The 21151-nt window shown below is 33.0% G+C and overlaps 1 protein-coding gene across 1 annotated transcript; it reads right to left on the minus strand.

The window, feature by feature from the left end:
* Positions 1-223: 223 nt before the first annotated feature.
* Positions 224-20795, minus strand: LOC105317341 (tyrosine-protein phosphatase non-receptor type 5). The gene is made up of 15 exons (XM_066083970.1): positions 20653-20795; positions 20227-20543; positions 14411-14515; positions 13852-14019; positions 11466-11564; positions 10996-11243; positions 9126-9212; positions 8918-9017; positions 7077-7155; positions 6331-6407; positions 5610-5747; positions 4623-4745; positions 4104-4270; positions 3682-3795; positions 224-3270 (listed from the first exon to the last, which is right to left on the minus strand). The coding sequence occupies exons 1-15, from the start codon at positions 20723-20725 to the stop codon at positions 3162-3164; spliced, it is 2004 nt and encodes a 667-aa protein (XP_065940042.1). The 5' UTR covers positions 20726-20795; the 3' UTR covers positions 224-3161.
* Positions 20796-21151: the final 356 nt, after the last annotated feature.

Raw genomic sequence — 21151 nt, forward strand, 5'->3', positions numbered from 1 at the left:
AAATAATAGATGTTAATGTTTTTAACTCTGATAAATCATAAATATTAATTCTTAAAGTTTTCATTAAAATTTCCTCAGAAGAAATGAAATAAGTCTGTCATACTAAAAGCATGAAAAAGGAAATGTGTTTAACGATAGTTTTTGGGTTTTTCTAATAACCAGCATTAGAAATACAATTTAATTTGTCGATATCCTGTATATGAATCTAAATGAAGAAACTAGGTAACACAAAAAGATATTTATTGCACAAAGGCATAAAGTATAACACATAGTAGAACTATTTCTCTACTGACAAAGATATCACAGATAATGAGCCTCTTCATCCAGACTGTCATAAAGCTGAAGGTTACACAGCGACTCAGTTACCACTCAGTTATACTGTTATATAACACCAAAACAATCTGTACAGTGTTCTATATCATATGTCTTAAGATGAACATTGTTGTAAAATGCCTATGCCTGACACATTAATAATTGTTAGCAGATCCATCCTGCATACACTACAGCATCTAGTGATAATTTTCAATTTTTGGCAAATCATACGAATGTTAAGTAGACTACCTAGCTCTATGGGCCAGTAAAAAAATCTGAGGCCACCTAGAAAACGTGTAACCTTCAGAGCACAAGTGTTAGTTTAGGCCAAAGAATAAATGTGTTGGTTATTAGGCAGTCAATTATTGATTATTTCAATTTTCAATATCAAATATAATATTTTGGGAATCTTGCAATAAAAATAAATATAAAAGACCTGTCTGTTGCATTATATTTTGAAAATTTTGGCCTGAGAACCTGTTCATTAATTTTTTTTGGCCTTAACCCTGATCAGATCCATTCAAGAATGTATGCACCCTTACAGTTATAACACTGTTTGTATTCAGGTGGAGTGGAGAGATTAAAATAGGAAATGGAGAGAAAAAGTTTGATTGTGTTATGATGAAAACTCTTGGTTCTCAGCCGAACGCTGTTTCATGGAATACGGTGGTTAAGTGAATAAAAGTACAGAAAATAACCAGTACAATACACATATAAAAGAATACAACACAGAACAAAAATATATATGTCATAACAGTTGTAACAAGTCAAATGGATTTTATCTTACCCACATAAATATGAACATAAACCCATAGAGAAAAAGTCAATGAATAATGTAAATAGTTGTACCAAGTTGTAATTAATAACTGTAAATATTTAAAAAAATTTGCCAAAGTCATAATTGTTTGCCATTTATGTGAAAAATAATGTATTTAAAAAGGATCATTCAAGATATTTTACCAATAAACCAACTGAGTTTATCAGGGTGTATTCGTTGGCTACCTCCAGAACTGGTAGACAATGGAGATCTACCGGAGATCTCCATACTGCATACGAGCAAATAGGATTACTCTTGCAGCTCTCAAATCGACCACAAGAATACACCCTCAGTTATCTGGTGTTCTTTAAATAAAAAAAAAAAGCCTTTGTTTAAGAGTGAGGTAGGTTGAAATGAGATCCATAGATGCAGTTTTTTGCATATGATCAATATAAATTTACGCTTCAGAAATATTGAAAAAGATATTGAATAATTGGATAATTTTTTATGTTTATACATGCATATGCATATTTTTGTGCACTTCTAAAATGTCAAAAGACAAAAAAAATATTAGCCTGATATAGATTTCAAGTATATGATAGGGCATGATGATATACACATTTATAATGTTCAGTACAAAGACATTTTAAAAAGGAATGCAAGGCTCTAGAAAATACATGTGAAGCTGCTATAATATAACCCAATATAGCCATGGAATTCATGATTCTTTTAAAGTCATATATTGAGACTCTAGGTAAGATCATTACAATCTAAATTAGTATAGGATTTCCGTGTTTATATTTTTCAGTACCAGAACTGAATTTCGATATTGGCCCTCTATTCTGAGTGAGGAAACCCTCCCCTTCTGTTTAGTACTATACGTATAAGATAAAATTTAGAATTGTTGGGAATTCAAGATAATGTTATAGTGAATACACATAAAACTACACAAATGCACCAAATACACAAATTGTTCAAGTTGTGTTCACCAGTAAAGACATACGAGTATATATATATATAAGTTGTAAAAAAAAACAAAACAAACAAAATTGAACACAATACTTTAAATTAATGCAAGATTGATTCTAAAAAGGTTAAAACATGACTAGAGAAATCTCCTCTGTATAAAAAAGGAGGAAACAACAGGAATTCTCTCAGAACAAAGTGATTGTTAGGTAACAGTGTACCTAGATACATAAAGATAAAATGAAGAGTATAGCAGAGTTTGTTAGTTAACAGAATCTTTTCTACACATAAACAGTGTCAATACACATCTGTGAACCTGTCCACAGCAACAGGTATACGTAGTACTTATTCTCTATTACCTTCAAACATTCAACATGCCTATCCATACAAAAAAAATTATCTAAAACACTGCAAATGTATTCCATAATTAATACCGGTATACCCACTGACTTTGTAACTCATGCACATCACTGGGATGTCTTACTCTTTTAAAGATATCATGTTTGGAAAAAGTAATATGCCATAATGTATAGTTAAAATACTCTTAAAACTACCGGAGCTTAAATGTAGAGACTTGTATCTGAAGTATGTAAGCATAAAAAAAACCAAACAACAACAAAAATATACACATTTGGTCACATAACTTGCCGTTGAAAATATAAGATAATGTTACTCTCTTTCCATATGAATAGTTCCCATTTCCATATTGCACAAAAATGAGCCTTATAGAGCAGAGAATACTCTGCCCCCCCCCCCCCAAAAAAAAATATGGTCTGATACAATTAAAATAAAAAGATATGTAACAATTTCATTTACTACATCACAAGTACATCAATTTTAGACAGACACATAACAAGGACTCTGCCCTCTAACAACAGAGGAGATTTAATGACTACACACACTGATCAACAAGTACATAGCTAAGAATCAGTAACATTCAACCCTCCATACACCACCATTCAATGCTAAAATGCCAACAAGTAGGTTCTGACATTAGACAATCAGGGTTCTAACACACTCTTGCGTATAAATTGTACTGCTGATATAATTGCGTACTGCCAATTTAGCAGGTGAGTCTGCCGCTGACCAATAGAATCAACCAATGCTGCATCCAGCTAGGGTAGGGTTAGTGGTGAGGCTGGCAATTGGAAACAGGTTCAGCCAAGTCCTTTTCATATTCACACAGAGCTTGATGTATAAATTCATACTGTTCATGAGTTTGGATCATTCCACCTCTGTAATTAAAGAACAAATAAATCAATGCCAATACAAATGTACATGAATGTGTTTTTAACATACCCCCTTTCTAATAATATATAAACTATACAGCATATAGTACCGGTAAATGGTGTGAATTCCCCTATTATTTAACTGTGATTGACAATTGGTTAAATTACTGTAAAATCATTAAAATTCATGAGGGCCAATTTTTGTTTATGGCTGAAATTAAATAGGTTCGCGGGGATGTAATTTTGTGTATTCTTTATACTTACAAAAGAAAGTATGACTTTAATAAATTGATTGATTTCTTAATTCGTGGATGATGTTAATTCGTTGGTAGGAGGAACCCACAAATTCTGTGAAAATTGAGCCACTACCAACTCTAATGATTCCACAGTATTTGATTATCAGAAAAAAGAGAGCACCTGTCACTCCTCATGTTGCACACAATTCCTAGCACATCCACTGACTGTTCCTCCCTCAGCTGTCTCATACCGGTACTGATAGCAATGAAGCAACCTGTTCTTCCAATACCAGCACTACAGTGAAAAAAAATAACCAAGCCAATTACCAAATGTACCATGCTATGTCTCTTTTAAATCATCCATTCAAAAATTACCGGTACTACCAGATATTTTATTAAGTTATAACAAAAATTGTGCTACATTGTCTTCCAGAAAATCATAAGCTATAATGCAGGTTTGAAAATCTTTGTGCAACATTCAAGAATATTTGAAAAAGCAAAAGTATTACAGAAGTAAATGATAATATATGTGAATAAAGAAATAAAAGCAAGTGATACCTGCTGAATGTTGATCAGTACTCAGTAATACATGTGGATACCTACCTACAGTGGACAATCACTGGTCCCCTGGCCCTGGTCCTGTCGCCCCGGTACCGCCGGAGCTCCACCTCCTGAATCAGCTGTAGCAGCATGTGTGGGGACTGGGTCGGCTTGTGGTCAGGCCAGGCTGTGTACCAGTAATGTAGAACATGCTGCACTTCTCCTTCACTCTGGAAAACAAATTACATTGGACACTTGGTCTAGGCGAAGCGTCTTGTTTTCATGGGCACAAAGCTTCACAAGATTGAGAAGCTTCAGATGTATGTGTATCAGACTTCTTTAATAATGACCCCTATTGGATCGTTTCTGCCTAATGCCCTCATTGGGTCAATCAATCTTTGGATTACCGGTATTTCAAATTCCATTGAATGATTTCTATTTTATGGCCAATATTCAATCACTTCTGCTTTATGCCCCGACTTGGGTCAATCAAACATAGTGATATTTCAAATTCAACCAGAACTTTCAGTACTCAAAGATACCACATTGACCGAACTATAGGGGTTTTTCCAGCATACTTACACGTAGAAGTAGATGTCTGAGAATGTAGCCCTGCTTGTCAATGATGCGGTCGACCTTCACCTCAATGTCTCCAAAAGTACACCAGGTCTCACTCTCCTCAGGTAGATAGTTCTCACATTTTGTCTATGTAGATAAAATACATGTACAGTTGAACTTTGATATATCTCAAATACAATGGATATATGAAGGGATTTGTAAGTCCCAACCATTTATTTTTTAAAGTATTTTACCCTCGATATCTCTAATACTTAGATATCTCAAAGTTTTTAAACAGTCCCATCTACCGGTAGTTCGAGATAACAAATTTTGACTGTGTTATACACTAGTTTAGATTGTACAATTTGGTTTTTTATATAAAATGATATGGATACTTTTGAAAAATTTGATAATGCAATTCTGAACATTTCCATTTGATACTCATTGAGATTACCCGTTACCGGTATTTTATAAAGATGCATGTACTGATAATGAAACTCTTGAAAGAACACACGATCATCTTTTTTGTACATGTGTTGACAATATCGGTAGCTTACAAAATATGCATGTATTGATGAGGATCTCTTTTAGGGATAAATATCTGTGAATATCCTTTTCCCAATGCACTAATAAAGATACATGCACCCTTGAAAGATTTTTTTTCTGGGAAACAATACTATTTGATACAAGTAGATTATATGGCTCATTTTCTACCATTTTCTGTTCTTTTACCACAGGTAGAGGTTTGGAAAAAGTAAGTGTAAATCATTTTTTTTTTCTTCGAGCAACCAGTTAATCACAATGGACTGAAACAGCTAAAATCTTATCAAGACTGTTAATTAAGTAGTATTTTGTAAAGTTTGGTCAAGGCTAATAGGCTAGTGGATGTAAGGTAGGGTTAGATAAAACTGTTAAAATAGACTTGTCATTTATGCACTACCTGGTAATGAAAATTTACGAAAGGACAATCCGTTTAGCAGAAGGCATTGGCAATTGTGTAATGAGACCTACTTTGGCTTTCTCCTTAAGCTTTGTTATCATGACAATGATTGGTGACTTTTCTATCCAGACCATCCTCCAGAAGTCTACGATGGTGTGAGACATAGGGCCCTGTGTGGCGATGTACGCCTTCTCTTCTCCTTCGTAGCCCTGCAAGTCAACATTATACAATCACTGCCAAGCTGTTACATATCTCATTCTAGCACACAATACCTTTTAACTTTTTTGGATTGTGTAACTTCAGCTTTTTACAACACTTCTCATATTTCTCCAAAAGGATTAAGTTTTGAGTTTCCTTTGTGAGATGAATCTAATTACGCCTGACAAACATTAAAGAGTTCATAGATCACCAATACTTTGTATATGAGATTTGTAACTTAATAATAATTATTGATTAAGCTTCAAAACCAATAAAACACATTGTAATACAATCTTACTAGCATTGCAAATTCTACATTACATAACTGGACCAGATAACTGGAGTCATTTTAATAAGATCAGAGCTTTCAGTATGATATAACTAAGTAGGCCTAGCTTGCACATCAAAACAAGTTGAAATTGATCTGGTCTCCAGTGAAATTTACACAAATTGCGTAGGCAAAGCTTAGAGCCATCCTCGAGTTGCTAAAAATTTAACAGGCCAACATCAGATCACTGTTTGACATAACTAACCAAAGTCCATGGCTCTATAAATAAATAAATGAATGAAAGATTTTATTGATGTCTGTCTTACTCTGATGTAGTTGGCATTGATGTATGATGACAAGGGGTCCCATTCACTATCAGGAAGGATAACTCTGCTGTGTTCATCTGAAATCAGATATGGTTGGTACAGTGCATCTACCAGGTCATCTCTGGCCCTGGTCTCTACTTAACATAACGTATATCCGTTGTTTTTTTCATGTGTCAAAAAATTTGCGGAATGGGGAAGATATGTAATATTTTTAATTTGTGTCAGTCATTTTTTGCAGTTTTAAAAGTCTCTTATAGTAAGTAATACAGGGTATAATTTCTGCGTAGTCAATATTTTGCGATTTGAAAGAGATTGTGGAAGAAAGATTATCATGAAAATTACCATATATACGGTACCTTGGCCTTTACCAGTTGAGTATGAAAATTAGAAATAATCACATTATAATAATTCAAGAGGCACTATTTCTTTCTACTTGTAAATCCTGGTGATATATACAAGTACCTGTACTTGACAACAGTGTATGGAGAAAAAAATACATTGTACCAATTAAGTACTAAAAATAAATCAGTAAAGCGAAGTAAATGCTAATTTTAAATTAATAGAGATGTCCTATGCACTTCAACACAAAGGAAACAGGTAATTGTGATTGTAATTGGACATCAGTGTGAAAAAATTTAATAACAATTTTTAAGTATTTAAGATTTTAATAAAACCAACTAGACTATGCATTTAATATACATGCTTAACCAATAATAATTGGAGTATAACAATGAAGGGTAGTTTACTTGGTATAATGGTCCGGTATCGGTTCTTCATTCCTGATCCTGCCACGTAAACCTTCTCCGGGTGATTCATGGGAATTTCCTACAATCCGATTGTTGCAATATATAGATTTTGTAGTCTATATCAATTTACAAAGATAAGCTACAGTGGTTATTCTGAAACAAGAGGCCAATTGGCCTTAACGGTCACCTGAGTAGCATATATCCAATACACAAACTTGTCATGGAGTCTCATATATGCATCTAATTAATTAGGTTTCATACTGGAGTAGAAAAATTATAAATTTGTAATGACAACCACATTTAATTCAAAAAGAACTGTGAAACCTATAATTTTGGTGAAAAACTAAAATATCTGGTCTACAAAATAATGAATTTAGTTTTCCTTTCAGGTGTGTGGGAGTAAAGAAGATAATTTTTTAACGTTATATGCATTAGCATCTATACATCCATTTTGGCCCTGCCCTAGAGTCAAAACCCATACCCCAGGGGACATGAAAATTAAAATTTCAGTAGAGGACTTCCTGGTAAACATAATTATTAGTTGGTTTTTTTATACAGATGTGTGAGAATAGAGAAGAAGATTTTTAAACATTATATGCATTAACACTTTATTGCCATATTGCCCCCCCCCCCCCCCCCCTCATGTCCTGAACCCCTGACCCAGGGGCCATGAATTTCACAATTTAGGTAAAGGAGATTGTGGATATCATAACCATGTATTCAGTTTTTTGCCCACATGTGTGGGAGTAGAGAAGAAGATTTTTTAAGATTTAAATCATTTTTACTATATGGCCATATTGGCCCCACCCTAGAGCATGAACACCTAACAAAGGGGTCATGAATTTCACAATTAAAGTAGAGGGCTTCATGGACATCATAACCATGCATTTAGTTTTTAACAAATATATATGGGAGTAGAGAAGAAGATTTTCTAAGATGTAATACATTTTTACTATTTGGCCATATTGGCCCCACCCTAGAGCCTGAACCCCTGACCCAGGGGTCATGAATTTCACAATTTAGGTAGAGGGCTTCATGGACATCATAATCATGCATTTAGTATTTAACAAATATATATGAGAGTAGAGAAGAAGATTTTCTAAGATTTAATACATTTTTACTACATGGCCATATTGGCCCCACCCTAAAGCCTGAACCCCTGACCGAGGGGTCATGAATTTCACAATTTAGGTTGAGGGCTTCATGGACATCATTATCATGCATTTAGTTTTTAACAAAAATATATGATAGTAGAGAAGAAGATTTTCTAAGATTTAATACATTTTTACTATATGGCCATATTGGCCCCACCCTAGAGCCAGAACCCCTGACCCAGGGGCCATAAATTTCACAATTTTGGTAGAGGGCCTCATGGACATCATAACCATGCATTCAGTTTTTTCCTCACTTGTGTGGAAGTAGAGAAGAAGATTTTTGAAAATATGGCTTTTTTTGCATATTTGGCCCCGCCCGTGGCACCCCAGGGGTGGTAGAGCCATAAATTTCACAATTTAGATTCTTCTTACCATAGAGATGCTTCACACCAAAAATGGTAACGATTGGCCTGGTAGTTTTCAAGAAGAAGTTAAAAATGTAAAATTGTTAACGCACGACGCACAACGCACGACGACGGACGAAGACCAATTGCAATAGGTCACCTGAGTGACTCAGGTGACCTAAAAAGTTTGATATACATAGGTAACCTTTTCTTTTTTTTGCTAAATAAAGAAAATAATTCTCAGTCTCAAATTAGATGTTTAACTTCAAATTTAAGCCAATTTATTTTAGGGTTTAAGTTTAACTTCAACATTTGCATGTACAAAAGTGTACATGAGACATACCCAAAATTCTTCATATAGGACTCTACTGTTTTTGATTGCGTTGCGTAAATCTCTGCGACTCAGTCTATTTCCGGCAGTAAGTAAATATTCAAGTCCAGTACTATAAAGATATCAATAAGTCACATCAAACCCTTCCGACGACTTCCTGCTTTAGGAGTTTATTATCATGACATTGACTGGATTGATTTTGGTTACAGTTTTTTTTTACCCTTCTTTGGGGGGAGTTCCTTCCCAGCGATTTGTCTCTGGGGAGGCTGCCTTGAGATCAATTTTCAGTGAAGCGCTCGATCCTCTTCTATATTTTAAAGAAAGAGAGAAAAAGAGCTAGAAGTTAACATGCAAAAAAACAATTCATTTTTGATGATCAAGACACCATGTTAACTTTCCTTCTATCATTCTGATAGTAAGAAGTCGGACAGAATCCCATGACTTATTGATCTATAGGATTAATGATTATACACATTACAGTGCTGGTTGCTCCAAATATCTGATTTCACAAAATGGTGGACATGAACAGAAAAAAGCCTACACATAAAACTGTAGATATTATGTTACTAAGTTTTTATCTTGTCCCCTAGCTAACCACAAACCCTCTGTTGACAAATTGTTAAAGAAACAAATGAATGTGAATAATTTTCTATCATAGATACATACTATACACAGAAAAACCAAAATATGATTATCATGAACATGATGAAGGTAACTTTGTTCATGAAGAGTTTCATATAATCTAAAATAAATATTTATGATACACGTATCAAATTTGATTTACTAAAACTTTGCTATAGCAACAGTTTCCAACACAGATTAAGTCAAAATAAGGATCATTGCAATGCTCAATAACATGAAAACATATTACTTAGAAAACAAACTTAAATTAATTTTTATTTACAAATTTTGTACAAAGAATGATTTATGGAAAACAAACCTGTCATAATTTTGTTAATATTTTTTCTACAAAAACAATTTAAGGTGGTATTAGACACCTCCATGTTTTGACATACTATTTATTGAAATACATGTGTAAATCATAAAATCAAGTGTAATTTGAAAAAAATAATTATTTTCCCAAAAAGAAGTGGGTTAGAGGCTTCTCTACAAATCTGTAAGTCATGAGTTCGAATCACTCTGGGGATTTTATATTTTTTACCTTTCTAAAAAATTTTGGTTAAATATTGTGAAATTCGAAAATTCTAAACCAGTGAAAGTATCTCAATTATACTGTAGCTTAATCCAAATTAATATTGACATAAGTCCTATTCCACCTTAAATTACTTTTTTTTTAAACTGTCATATGGTATGATTTTAAAAAAAATTATCTGAAAACAAATAATTACTTAGATATCCAATTTCTTAAGATGAGTTTCTTGGATGAGTGTACAAAATTATCAGGATACACACAGAGTGAATTGGCTTACACAGATTATACCTATATAATCCATACAAAACTATAACACTGGTTTTTTTGTGTGATATGGTCAAAGGAGATTAAGTGTAAGCTGAACTCTAGTGGATTTTTCACATTGTCGTTATGAAAAAACAAATTTGTTCTGGTAATAAACACTCTGTATATGTATTTTGGACAACAGACCAACCATTCTATCAAACATCACTCGCAGGTCTTTGTTCCACTAAACATCTACTATGTTGTTAATCCCATTTAGTAAAAATTAAACTTTAAGAAATACGAGATGCAAGTACTTTGGAAACCTGACATGAATAACTTTGCTAACACATATCTTTTAATACATAGTTTTCAATGGTGCTGAAGTGGAACACCAGAATAATACTGTCAAGAACAACTTCCAATATAACCTAAAATTGTCATTTCATTAATCAAATTAAATGAACATGCACTCCAGTAATCATATCAGATTCAAATCTATTTTTTTTAAAAACACTCAGCAATAATTTACTTTTTGCCTTCATTGGTTGCTTCAACTATAGATAATCAAATCTGAAAATTATACTCTCTCTTTATAGGCTTATGTATACCTGTACAAGTATTTTTTTTCAAGTAAAACATTTCAGAGTACCCAAATGCTTGCAGATACATATACACTGGACAAGATATTCACCTTTCTAAGAGTCCCTTTGCTTTGATTTTCTTGGCTTGTGTTTGTACTGGGGCGACACAACCCTTGGTGACAAACACGGGGCTTCCCTCTGGCTGAATCATCACTGGGTGTTTCACATCGGGTTTGATGGAGGGGTAGAATATCTGCTGAGGCTTCAAGGAGGGGTAAAATACTTGTTCAGGCTCTGTATATTCCTCCTTCACATCCACTTGTTCTTCTTTGTTTCTTCTCCGACAGCAACAGAAAATCTGTCATTTAAAGTTTCTAATGATATCAAACAAATTTTCACTTTGAAACTGCTTGGAAAATAGGAAAGAATACTTTATTTTACCAACAGATAAATGAAGAACTTTTCAACCAACACTGCAAGTCAAAGTTGATGTATATGGTTCTACTGCGATGTTTGATGTTAAAATACAGTAGAGAAACCAAGACTTAACAGGTAAAATCTTCTGAGAGGTTTTACATACCACTACTGCCATCACCAGTACTATGCACACACTGCAAGCAGCTGCTAAATAGGGGAAGTAACTCTCTGTCCAAAACTTTGCTGAGGTTATCAATGGGGTCTGCAAAATAGGTTCGTAATTATTGCTTAAAACTGATACATGTAGCTATGATTGTAATATACAGGAAGTTTTTTAGTTCATCAGCCCACACACTTAACACAAAAAGGAAACACACTTCACTCCTTGAGGCATGTGACTCCTATTCTTGATATCAATATTTACACGGTACATATATACATTTTAAGTGTTAAGGATATATTTGAATTGAAACTTTCCCACAATCAATCAATACAATTACATTCACAATCAACCACTTCAAATATCTATCAATCAATGAACAACAGCATAGCTTTTAACAAACAATTAAATTACTGGTACTGCGTAATAACCTTATTCTTTTCATTCTAATTTTGACAACTTTTTCAATAATCTTAATATCAACCCACTCTTCATTTTCACTCTTAAATATTGTTACTTAGAATAGTATATAGCATGTATAAAGTTCATTATCATAGTATTTGTAGTTTTATATAATATAGCAATGTAAATAGCAGGGCCAAGTAATCTGTTGCAGTATTTTCCTTTTCACTATAAACAATGGATTAAGGTGGAATAACACATCATCACAAAATGGCTGACCACTGATCAAAACGACATTTCGTTTTATTAAAAGGATTTTATGGACTGACACAAGTAACTTACTCCATAGCCGAGTGGATAAAGTGTCGCACTTGTGATCCGTACATCTTGAGTTCAAATCCTGCAGGGGCTTTTGTTGTCACTTACTGGAATAATTATTTTAGATATTCATTTTTTATCCCCAAACTGCAAATTTTTCGCTTATTTGACATTTGTACAGTTTATTTATCATTATGTGTTATTCCACCTTAACTGGTTTGTAACCTCCATAAAGGGGTGATCTTTCGTATAATATGAATGATGCACCTATAGTATACTGTGTTTTAATCTTAGGTACCCGTATACATTAGTACCATTAGCCTCCCCTAAGACAAACATTAGTTTTCTTGTTGACTTGCATTCCAAGGATATGAATGTCCCACCTAATGGTACATGTACAGGTGCATTGAAATTGAACTGAATTAAATTGAATTGAATTGTACATTTGTTTTGCACCATGAAAAGAAATGTATGATTTTGTACCTTTTGACCAATGCAAGTTAAACATGAAAAATAATGAAAGAACTTTCTTTAATTATTTCTAACCCATTCATATCAATGACAACTGGTAAAAACATTGTAAGCAGTTTGTTAGATAGTAAGGCAAACACAAAATATGAAATAGTGAAGTCAGAATTATGAGGAAGGTCAAAGTTAGACAAAGTTGAGTGGTTCTAACCCCAAAATACATGTAATGAAAATATCTTTGTTTGAAGTTCGATGAGAATATCTTGTTCAGTTTCAAGTTCAAAAGAGGAATGGTTAACTCATGGTCAAATGGAATAACAAGGTTAGATTACTGTGACATAGTTGAATTGCTCTCATTATTAAACATCTTCTATTGAAGTTTGATAAAAACATGATGGAGATTTACTACTACTCCTCTTTCTTTAACGGACTTGATGATAACTCACATGATAGATGATCTACGTTAAAGGAAATTGTCGGATTTGATCGCCTGGGTTTGTTACTTGTTAACCCTAATTGGGCTATCTTGCTTTGCAAGTCAACTAATGAAAAAAAAAAACACAACGTAATCCTGAGGGACTTCCCACATAATATCATATTTGCTGAACTAATGGCACTGTACAGCATTAACTATTCATGAGGGTGGCATGTGTAGACGAATTCAAACAACCACAATCAGCATACATCCCTGTAACATTATTTTAAACTAAAGAACATAAAATAATTATAGCTGTAGCATGTAAGAGTGAGTGCAATGTGTATCAGAACATATGAAAATAAAATGATTGATTCCCCTCCCCCAATATGCTAACAGACTAATGCACAGTGCCAAGAAATAATAATAGATTCAACTTGTTTGAAAACTCAGGAGTGTATGGAAGATATTTTTTTATCATGCATAAATTCTCTAAATACTGACGTCAACCATTAGTTTTTCTGTACAACTCATTTTTCTAAATCAAAGATTTCTTGAAAATTCCAACTCAAAATCAAAACATCAATTCTGACCCAAAACACCATAGTTTGAATTTTACTTTGAAATAATTACCATAATGCTTTTCTTATTTATCTGAGTATGTACGAGAAAAATGGGAGATGATGCGATACACATTCCAAAATTCCAATTCACACCACATGCTTTGATAGAGAGGTTGATAAGGGAGATAATAATTGAAGTGATCAAAGAGCAGACGTCACAAACCTGGCTTGTTTCAATGGTAATATTCATGGAGGGGATCCTTTTCTGCAGGTACTCCAGCAGATCGCGGTTCCTGATGTCTGTGGTGGGGATTAGGTCCTTATCCACATCAAAGAAATCCACCGGGTGGCCCCTCTTCACAAAATACAATTCCACCATGTTCTTTCTTATCTGCAACAGAAACATATATGTATGGCAATGAATGTAGGTGGAATTCATTGTAACCATTCAAAGGGCACTTGGTTCTCAGAAAAACAACTTTAATAGTACAGAGTAGTAAAGTCATAATTTTTTCCATTTACATGTACTTGACTATTTATGAATGTCAGATGGTTATTTTAGGTGAAAAAAAAAGGAAATTTAGGAACAACATGTTTATCACAAAAGTTATGAGTATTGATTGGTTAGTCTAAGTGTCTGGAATCACAACAAAGTATCCACAGTACAGAAACAGATCACAGATATACACTGCCATTTCATTTACCTGCATGCTTCATGATACTTTTATATATGCATTAATAAACAACAAAATATATTACAATATTATTTTGTGGATTATTACCAAAATTTTGTCAATGCAGACATTCTCCACTGGCAACTTCAAATAGCTGGCAAATGCTTCTTTCAGGGCAGTTTTATTCAGATTCTGCAAGGGAGCACCTAAGCACTGCAAAAAATGAATTACCGTTAAAATGAGTTACCAGTAATTTGGCATCACTGAACTTGTCTTTAATTTTTCACTTTCAATTAACTAAATTTTATAAATGCTGTTATTTATGTCCAAATTCATTTTCTAACGATGAAGAAACTACATAGAGTTGACAGTTTGGTGTTGACAGGTATCGGTGCTATTACAAAACACAAGAGTAAAGGCATCCAAACATAATCAGTTTAAATATACATTTATTATCAAAATGAGTTTTAAGACAATAATCAGGGATCTGAGCATTCAGTATCAGGCGGAATAGACCTGTGAAGAACTCATAAATAGAGAGAACAATACCATTGCTTTCAAGTATCATTTCTATTAATGAAATAAACTTAATATTTTCAGAATAGTGTTTTATTGCTACATATTTCTTCAAATTTTTTGGGGGATACAATTTAGAAAATATTTTTTCCTCGAAAATTAATTGACCTGTTAAACACTGAGAAATAAGAAGTGCTCTGACACAAGTTTCCTTCACTGCTTTAGTGAAGTTTTTTTGTTCCCAGCAGGTCTACAGCAATTTCAATGCTTTAACAAATCATTAACACAGAGATTTCAATATCTTCAAACCAGTAAAAACAACAAAGTTTCAAATTTGTTCAAAATTTCAAAGTACATATATATCTTTGTAGCAAAATTGCCATTTATTAGGAAAATGATTACATGTACTGAGTGTAAAATTAATTGTCTTTGTCCTTCCAGAAAAAGCATTTCCATGAAATACGGCCCAGAAATATATGATCTGCTGTTCATTATTATGCATAGTTAATCGGTTTGTTGTATTCCCTGTAGCTCATAGCAGACTGCATGTCACCCAAGGCAAATACCATACCCAATATTGGCAATATACCACTACTTTATATACCGGGTAACTATAGAACACCTTGAATTCAAATAGATGGAAGGAGTCAGAGTCTACCTATGTCCTATATATTCTCTTAGAAAGTTCATTCATTCAACTTTGAGGTTGATTTCTTGACTATCATAATCTCCTTTTAGATTAAAGACTTGGATCTGACAATCACACTGACTAAGAGCACCAGGACAGCAAACAGGACGACAAATTAAAACATTGATTTTGTATCCAGCTAATTATTTTTGTTTCAGTGTACAAGCAGTCATCATCGGATACGATATTTAATTAACACAGATCAATACTTGGATATAAAAAACCTCACAGCTTTCCTTTACCATTCCTCACCCTCATGCACCTATAAATAAATGTCATTTGTGGGTACAGTTTGCAAGGTTAATTGTCTGTAGATTTAATTGTGGTGTCAAATAAGACCTGACATGTAAAATAATTGATATTCAAAAATGAAAAAATATCAAAAGTGAGACATTCCGTGAGTATTAAATCTTAAAATTTTGTTTTTATTAAATCATAATCAATATAAATGTTTAGGATCATGTAAAAAGTATTATTTTTCATCCTCTAAGAATAACATTAACGTAAATAATTGATATTCAAAAATGAAAAAAAAATCAAAAGTAAGACATTTCGTGAGTAATAAATCTTAAAATTTTGTTCTGATTAAATTATAATCAATATAAATGTTTAGGATCATGTAAAAAGTATTATTTTTCATCCTCTAAGAACAAGATTAAGGTGGTATTAATTAACATGTTTAAGCCTCCATAATTTGACATCCTTTCTGTTAATAGAACTTAACCTTGTCATAAGTCAAAAACAAGATCAAGACTACTGATTTGAAAGTCACAAGTTTGAAACCAGCTGGGGATTTTATAATTCTACCTTTCTTAAAAAAATTATTTTATGTATTTTTTTATACAGTATGAACATTTTTAAACTGAGTATTTTTTTATTCTTTAATATGATGACTGAATATCCATTTCAATATCTAAAGATGTCCTAAACAATACTGTACTAATATATCTATATTCTAATAATTTTGCTTATTATGGAAAAACAAATAAAACATTTAAGGTGGTATGAGACACCTGTTGATATTGATATGAATAATAGTACCACGTACATTATACATGTGTATTATAAATCAAAATACTTTTAGAACTTTTAAATTATGCACTATTTGACTAAAAAACATTTTTAAATATTTGAAAAAGATAAAAATTGTAAAAGCCCCAGCGGGATACAAACTCATGACTTACAGATTCTTGGTCAATGCTCTTACCTATTGCGCTAAGCTGTTAAGCTTACGTGACAATTCTGGGAAAGAAAATAATTATACTTGATTTTATTATTTATCTGATAGAAAGTACGTCACAATATGGAGGTGTCCCATACCCCCTTTTTTTGTTTTTTTAAGCAATAAAAGTAACCGTGTCAAGGATGCTGACATAGTTCTTCCACCATGTACACATGTCACCTTTTCAACAAATCATCTCCCTTCTTCAGAGATTACTTGGACCTTGTTTTCATAGTATTTATGTTCACATCAAACATGTTTATAGATAAATTAAAAATAATATCAAAGCAACAGAGAGATCATAAACCAAAAAAAAACAATGGATGCAGTCCGATTTTAGTCTGCAGCTGGTACACAACACAGGAACACCATACAGTCAAGCTTTTTTATCTCGAACTAGATGGGACTGTTTAAAAACTTTGAAGTATCTGAGTATTTAAGATATCAAGGGTTAAAATATACTTAAAAAGTAAGTGGTTAGGATTTACCAATCACTTCGTCATATCCATTGTATTCGAGATATCAGTGTTTGAGCTAGATATCAAAGTTCAACTTGTATTTAGATTATTTTATAGTGATAATACACATTGTCATGGATCTTTAGAAAAAAGTGACAGTGTAAAACTTCATGACACATGACATGAGTAACTGTAAGTGTTATAACTTTTACTTCAAATATACATTGTTTTTAGGAAACTTTCAGACCTTAAATTTCCCTACAACAATTTGAAGTTTAAATGAGGCAGATGCATGAAGCAGAGTTTAACAGAGTACAAGTCAATCAAGAAATGAATTAAACGTTCACACAATCAATGCAAGTGTGTTATCAGTTTATGGTTGTTTCAGGTCTGCAAATGAAGGACTGCCAGCGACAACCTCTCTCTGATGATAATCCCTCCATTCTACAGGTCAATGACCAATGGTCTCTCCCAATCATTAAATCAAGACAATGAGGAAAAATCTTTTTAAAATTGATAACGTTTCAAAGAGATGTCAATAAGTGAACTTTTTATATTCCAGGAAATTTTTCTGAAGAAGACGTACAAAATCCCCCATATCCTTTTAAACTGTTGATAGAATGGAATATGTTGGAAAGAGATCTTATTTTCTCATCTAGAATAAACCATATATATCAATACATGACTACTGTAAATTCCTAATTACCCGGTAAATGCGAGAAATTAATATCTGCGTAAAATTGCAAGAGGCACAACTCGCGGATTTCAAAGGTTTGTTTTTATTTCTATTACAGATGTAAACTATTTGAAATTAGGATAAAAATTTGTTATTTGCAATTTTTAATTCTTGCGATTTAATACAAAACCGTTAAATCGTGGATTTAAGTACTCGCATACAATAAGGAATCTACTGTAAGGAAAAGACGCCACAAGAAATGTGTTTGAAACTATACTATTTCTATTCACAATTTGTGCTTCCATGTCAGATGATATCTTTGCCAAGTAGTTAATCCTTGACAAATACAGTAGATACGTGGACATGGCACGTGTATACCTATGTATATATGACACTGCAAGTCGTATTTCTATCACATATTACCGGTACACCCATGCAAACATGATATAGATGTAAAATACAACTCCCTTGAATATTCCCACATGGATACCTGATATAAATACTATAGCGTGTTCTGCGTTTTGTAGCTTTAAACCATTTGTCTTTAAATTTGCAATGAGAGGTGACAAAATGTCACAAAATTTAATCTCATTCCCAACACTATACACCCTAAAATCTCAGTACTTTTGACATTGAGGGTGATAACAAATACTTTATAGTACAATACTAACACCAGCATCATAGCACGTGAGGCTCTGTCTTCAATAGTAAAACACCATGTTGTTAGGTACATGTACTTCTTTACTATCCTTGCAGCTGATCCAATATTTCTTTGACTTCTCCCAATTCAATGTTTAAATGTGAGACCAATTCTTGCAAAGTTCCATTTCTCCCCAAAGCATTGTTACCTCATTTTTCATATATAGTTTTAGGTCTTGTTAAAATGATTTAACAACACATAGGCAAGAAATGGGCATATACCAGAAGGTGGATAAGTTTTTAAAAGAATTGATTATTTTTTTCAAAGTTGCATGACAATTACACTGAAAATTTTCAGATCTGCAAAACAACTGGATTTCAACAAAAAAAAAAAAGCTCAGATTGTTAAGGGTGGCTCAAAACATCAGTGAGTCAAATATTACTTGATTAATATGAAAGATACGATGTGCATAAGACATGTATAAGTCAAATAAGCCAAAAAAATATGCAATTTTGGATAAAATATTATGATTTTTAAAAATGTAATTCAGTAACTAAGAACTAAAGCCCTTTGTGGATTTGAACTTGTGATCTGTGGTTCACAACCATTAAGATACTTTAACCATTAGACTACACTGTATGATGATATACGAGTTGATAAAATGACATAACAATTAATGCACTGCCAAGATATGGTATTTGGCAAGAATTGGTCTTAATACTCTGTCTCAAGATATCCATGATTCACATTTTGCTTACTGGGTAATTACTCATTATTAATAACAACCTCAGAGTTAAAAAAAAGGTTCATTCAAAAAGTTTCTCTTTTAAAATGCCCCTTCCAGTTAAAAAAAGGTTCATTCAAAAAGTTTCTCTTTTAAAACGCCCCTTCCAGCTTATTAGGTTTCAATACACAGCTAAAAAATGTGATGTCTACAAGGATTTTGAATTGCAACAGACGCGGATGTTAACATTGAAAATTGTGTGAGGTATTCCAATGGGACATCCGAATGGAAAAACGATTTGAACATTTTCCATCATAAATCTACATAAGAAATCTGTTTTTGTTTCTGTGAATTTTTCAGAGTGAAAAATGATGATGTACAAATGAAGTTTTCTTGGATATTTTCCCTTTCATCTATTTCAATTGGACTTCTATCAAAGGTATTTGAATTTTAACAAAAATCTTCTAATTGTGCTACATAAATATCTTGGGACAGACTTAAGGCCAGTATAGGCACATCGGGTTGCTGCTGGATGGGGTGAGATAAACATCCTGGTACCAAGATAACAATACTGGAATCAAAATGTTTTCAAAAATTGCCTTATTAGAGTCATCTGCACAAGGTTTTTTATTATTTTGATTATATATATATATATATATATATATATATATATATATATATATACACACACACACACACACACACACACACACAAAATATACCATACAAGAAAGGAGACAACTGGTACCCCCCCCCCCCTTCAACTTTTCATTTCTTGATATTGGACTATAACAGTTAAACAGGACAGTATTTACGAAGGAAATTAATTGATTTGAAGTTTATATCAAACTGTGTGATGATTTCAAGAGAGTGAGCTGAAAAGAGGGTACAATTGAGTTGTCATCTCTCTATTCCCTTTACATATACAGTAACTGTTATATTTATCAGTGGCCGATTTCAATTCTTCAATAACCATTGTTTGACACCAGAGAATACTTACAACCACTAGGATGTTTTCTGGCGGAATTGGCGGATAATATCTTTGGGCCTGATACGACTGATAAGAGCGCTTTTTGCGTCCCACTTTGGCAACCGTGTTCAACTTCAAATGCGCCAAATCCTCGATTCCATCTCTTGAGAGGAGAAACTGCATTAATTTGGACTCATCGTTTTGCGATTTAAACGTCGTCCAAAGTGTGTCTGATTTCAACATTCTGTCCTTTGAATCTACATCGAAAAAGTTCACTTTTGCACCCAGCGCCGGTATCGACATTTTAGAAGTGCCTGCTGCTGCAGCACCGCCATTTTCAGAGCTCACTGCAAGTAAAATAGATGCAGATCTATCAAAAATGAAAATATGGAAATACAAACCGATAGCTAACTATTGGTATTGATAAATGCAGGCAATAACCAGTAGTTAACTTACATCCACATAAATGGCTTGTCAAAAGTCCGAAATATACAACAGTTTTAGAAATTGAATCCCAGAGAAGGTTCATGTCTGCGATCGAAGATCCGAGCCGCCTCACTCACATAAACAATGACTCCGCCGTGTTTATATACGGAATATAGTGCAGAGACAACTCGTTACATTCGTTAGGCATGTTTGAAGTTCTTATCAAAAAGCATTTATGCCTAAGTCTAGGAACTGCTTAGCTTATGAAATTTGTATAATAATATTTAATGTATATCTTTTGTGTTAATGTTCCACTCAACCCATAAAACATTTTGCCACGTTAAAACATCACAATCGTTGATTTTTAAAGGGCTAATCACCAAAAAATTAGACCCAATGTCTCTGTGATCTTGGCTTAAAAAAAGGAACATTTTCAAATTTTACTTTATAATTTTTACACTTGGTTTTACAAAAATTGGGAAGCAGTATTCTTTTTAGAGAAGTGGCGTGCTGACATTTAAATATGCAT

This window comes from Magallana gigas, chromosome 5, assembly GCF_963853765.1.
Source record: "Magallana gigas chromosome 5, xbMagGiga1.1, whole genome shotgun sequence".
NCBI classification, from domain to species: Eukaryota; Metazoa; Mollusca; class Bivalvia; order Ostreida; family Ostreidae; genus Magallana; species Magallana gigas.

Excerpts from the sequence above, each read along its gene's own strand:
- LOC105317341 (XM_066083970.1), bottom strand. The coding sequence starts at position 20,725 with ATGAACCTTCTCTGGGATTCAATTTCTAAAACTGTTGTATATTTCGGA. Across the intron at positions 14,516-20,226 it reads CAGAAAACATCCTAGTGGTT|TGCTTAGGTGCTCCCTTGCA; the intron begins GTAAGTATTCTC and ends CATTTTTTGCAG. Across the intron at positions 9,018-9,125 it reads GGAACTCCCCCCAAAGAAGG|TACTGGACTTGAATATTTAC; the intron begins GTAAAAAAAAAC and ends ATATCTTTATAG.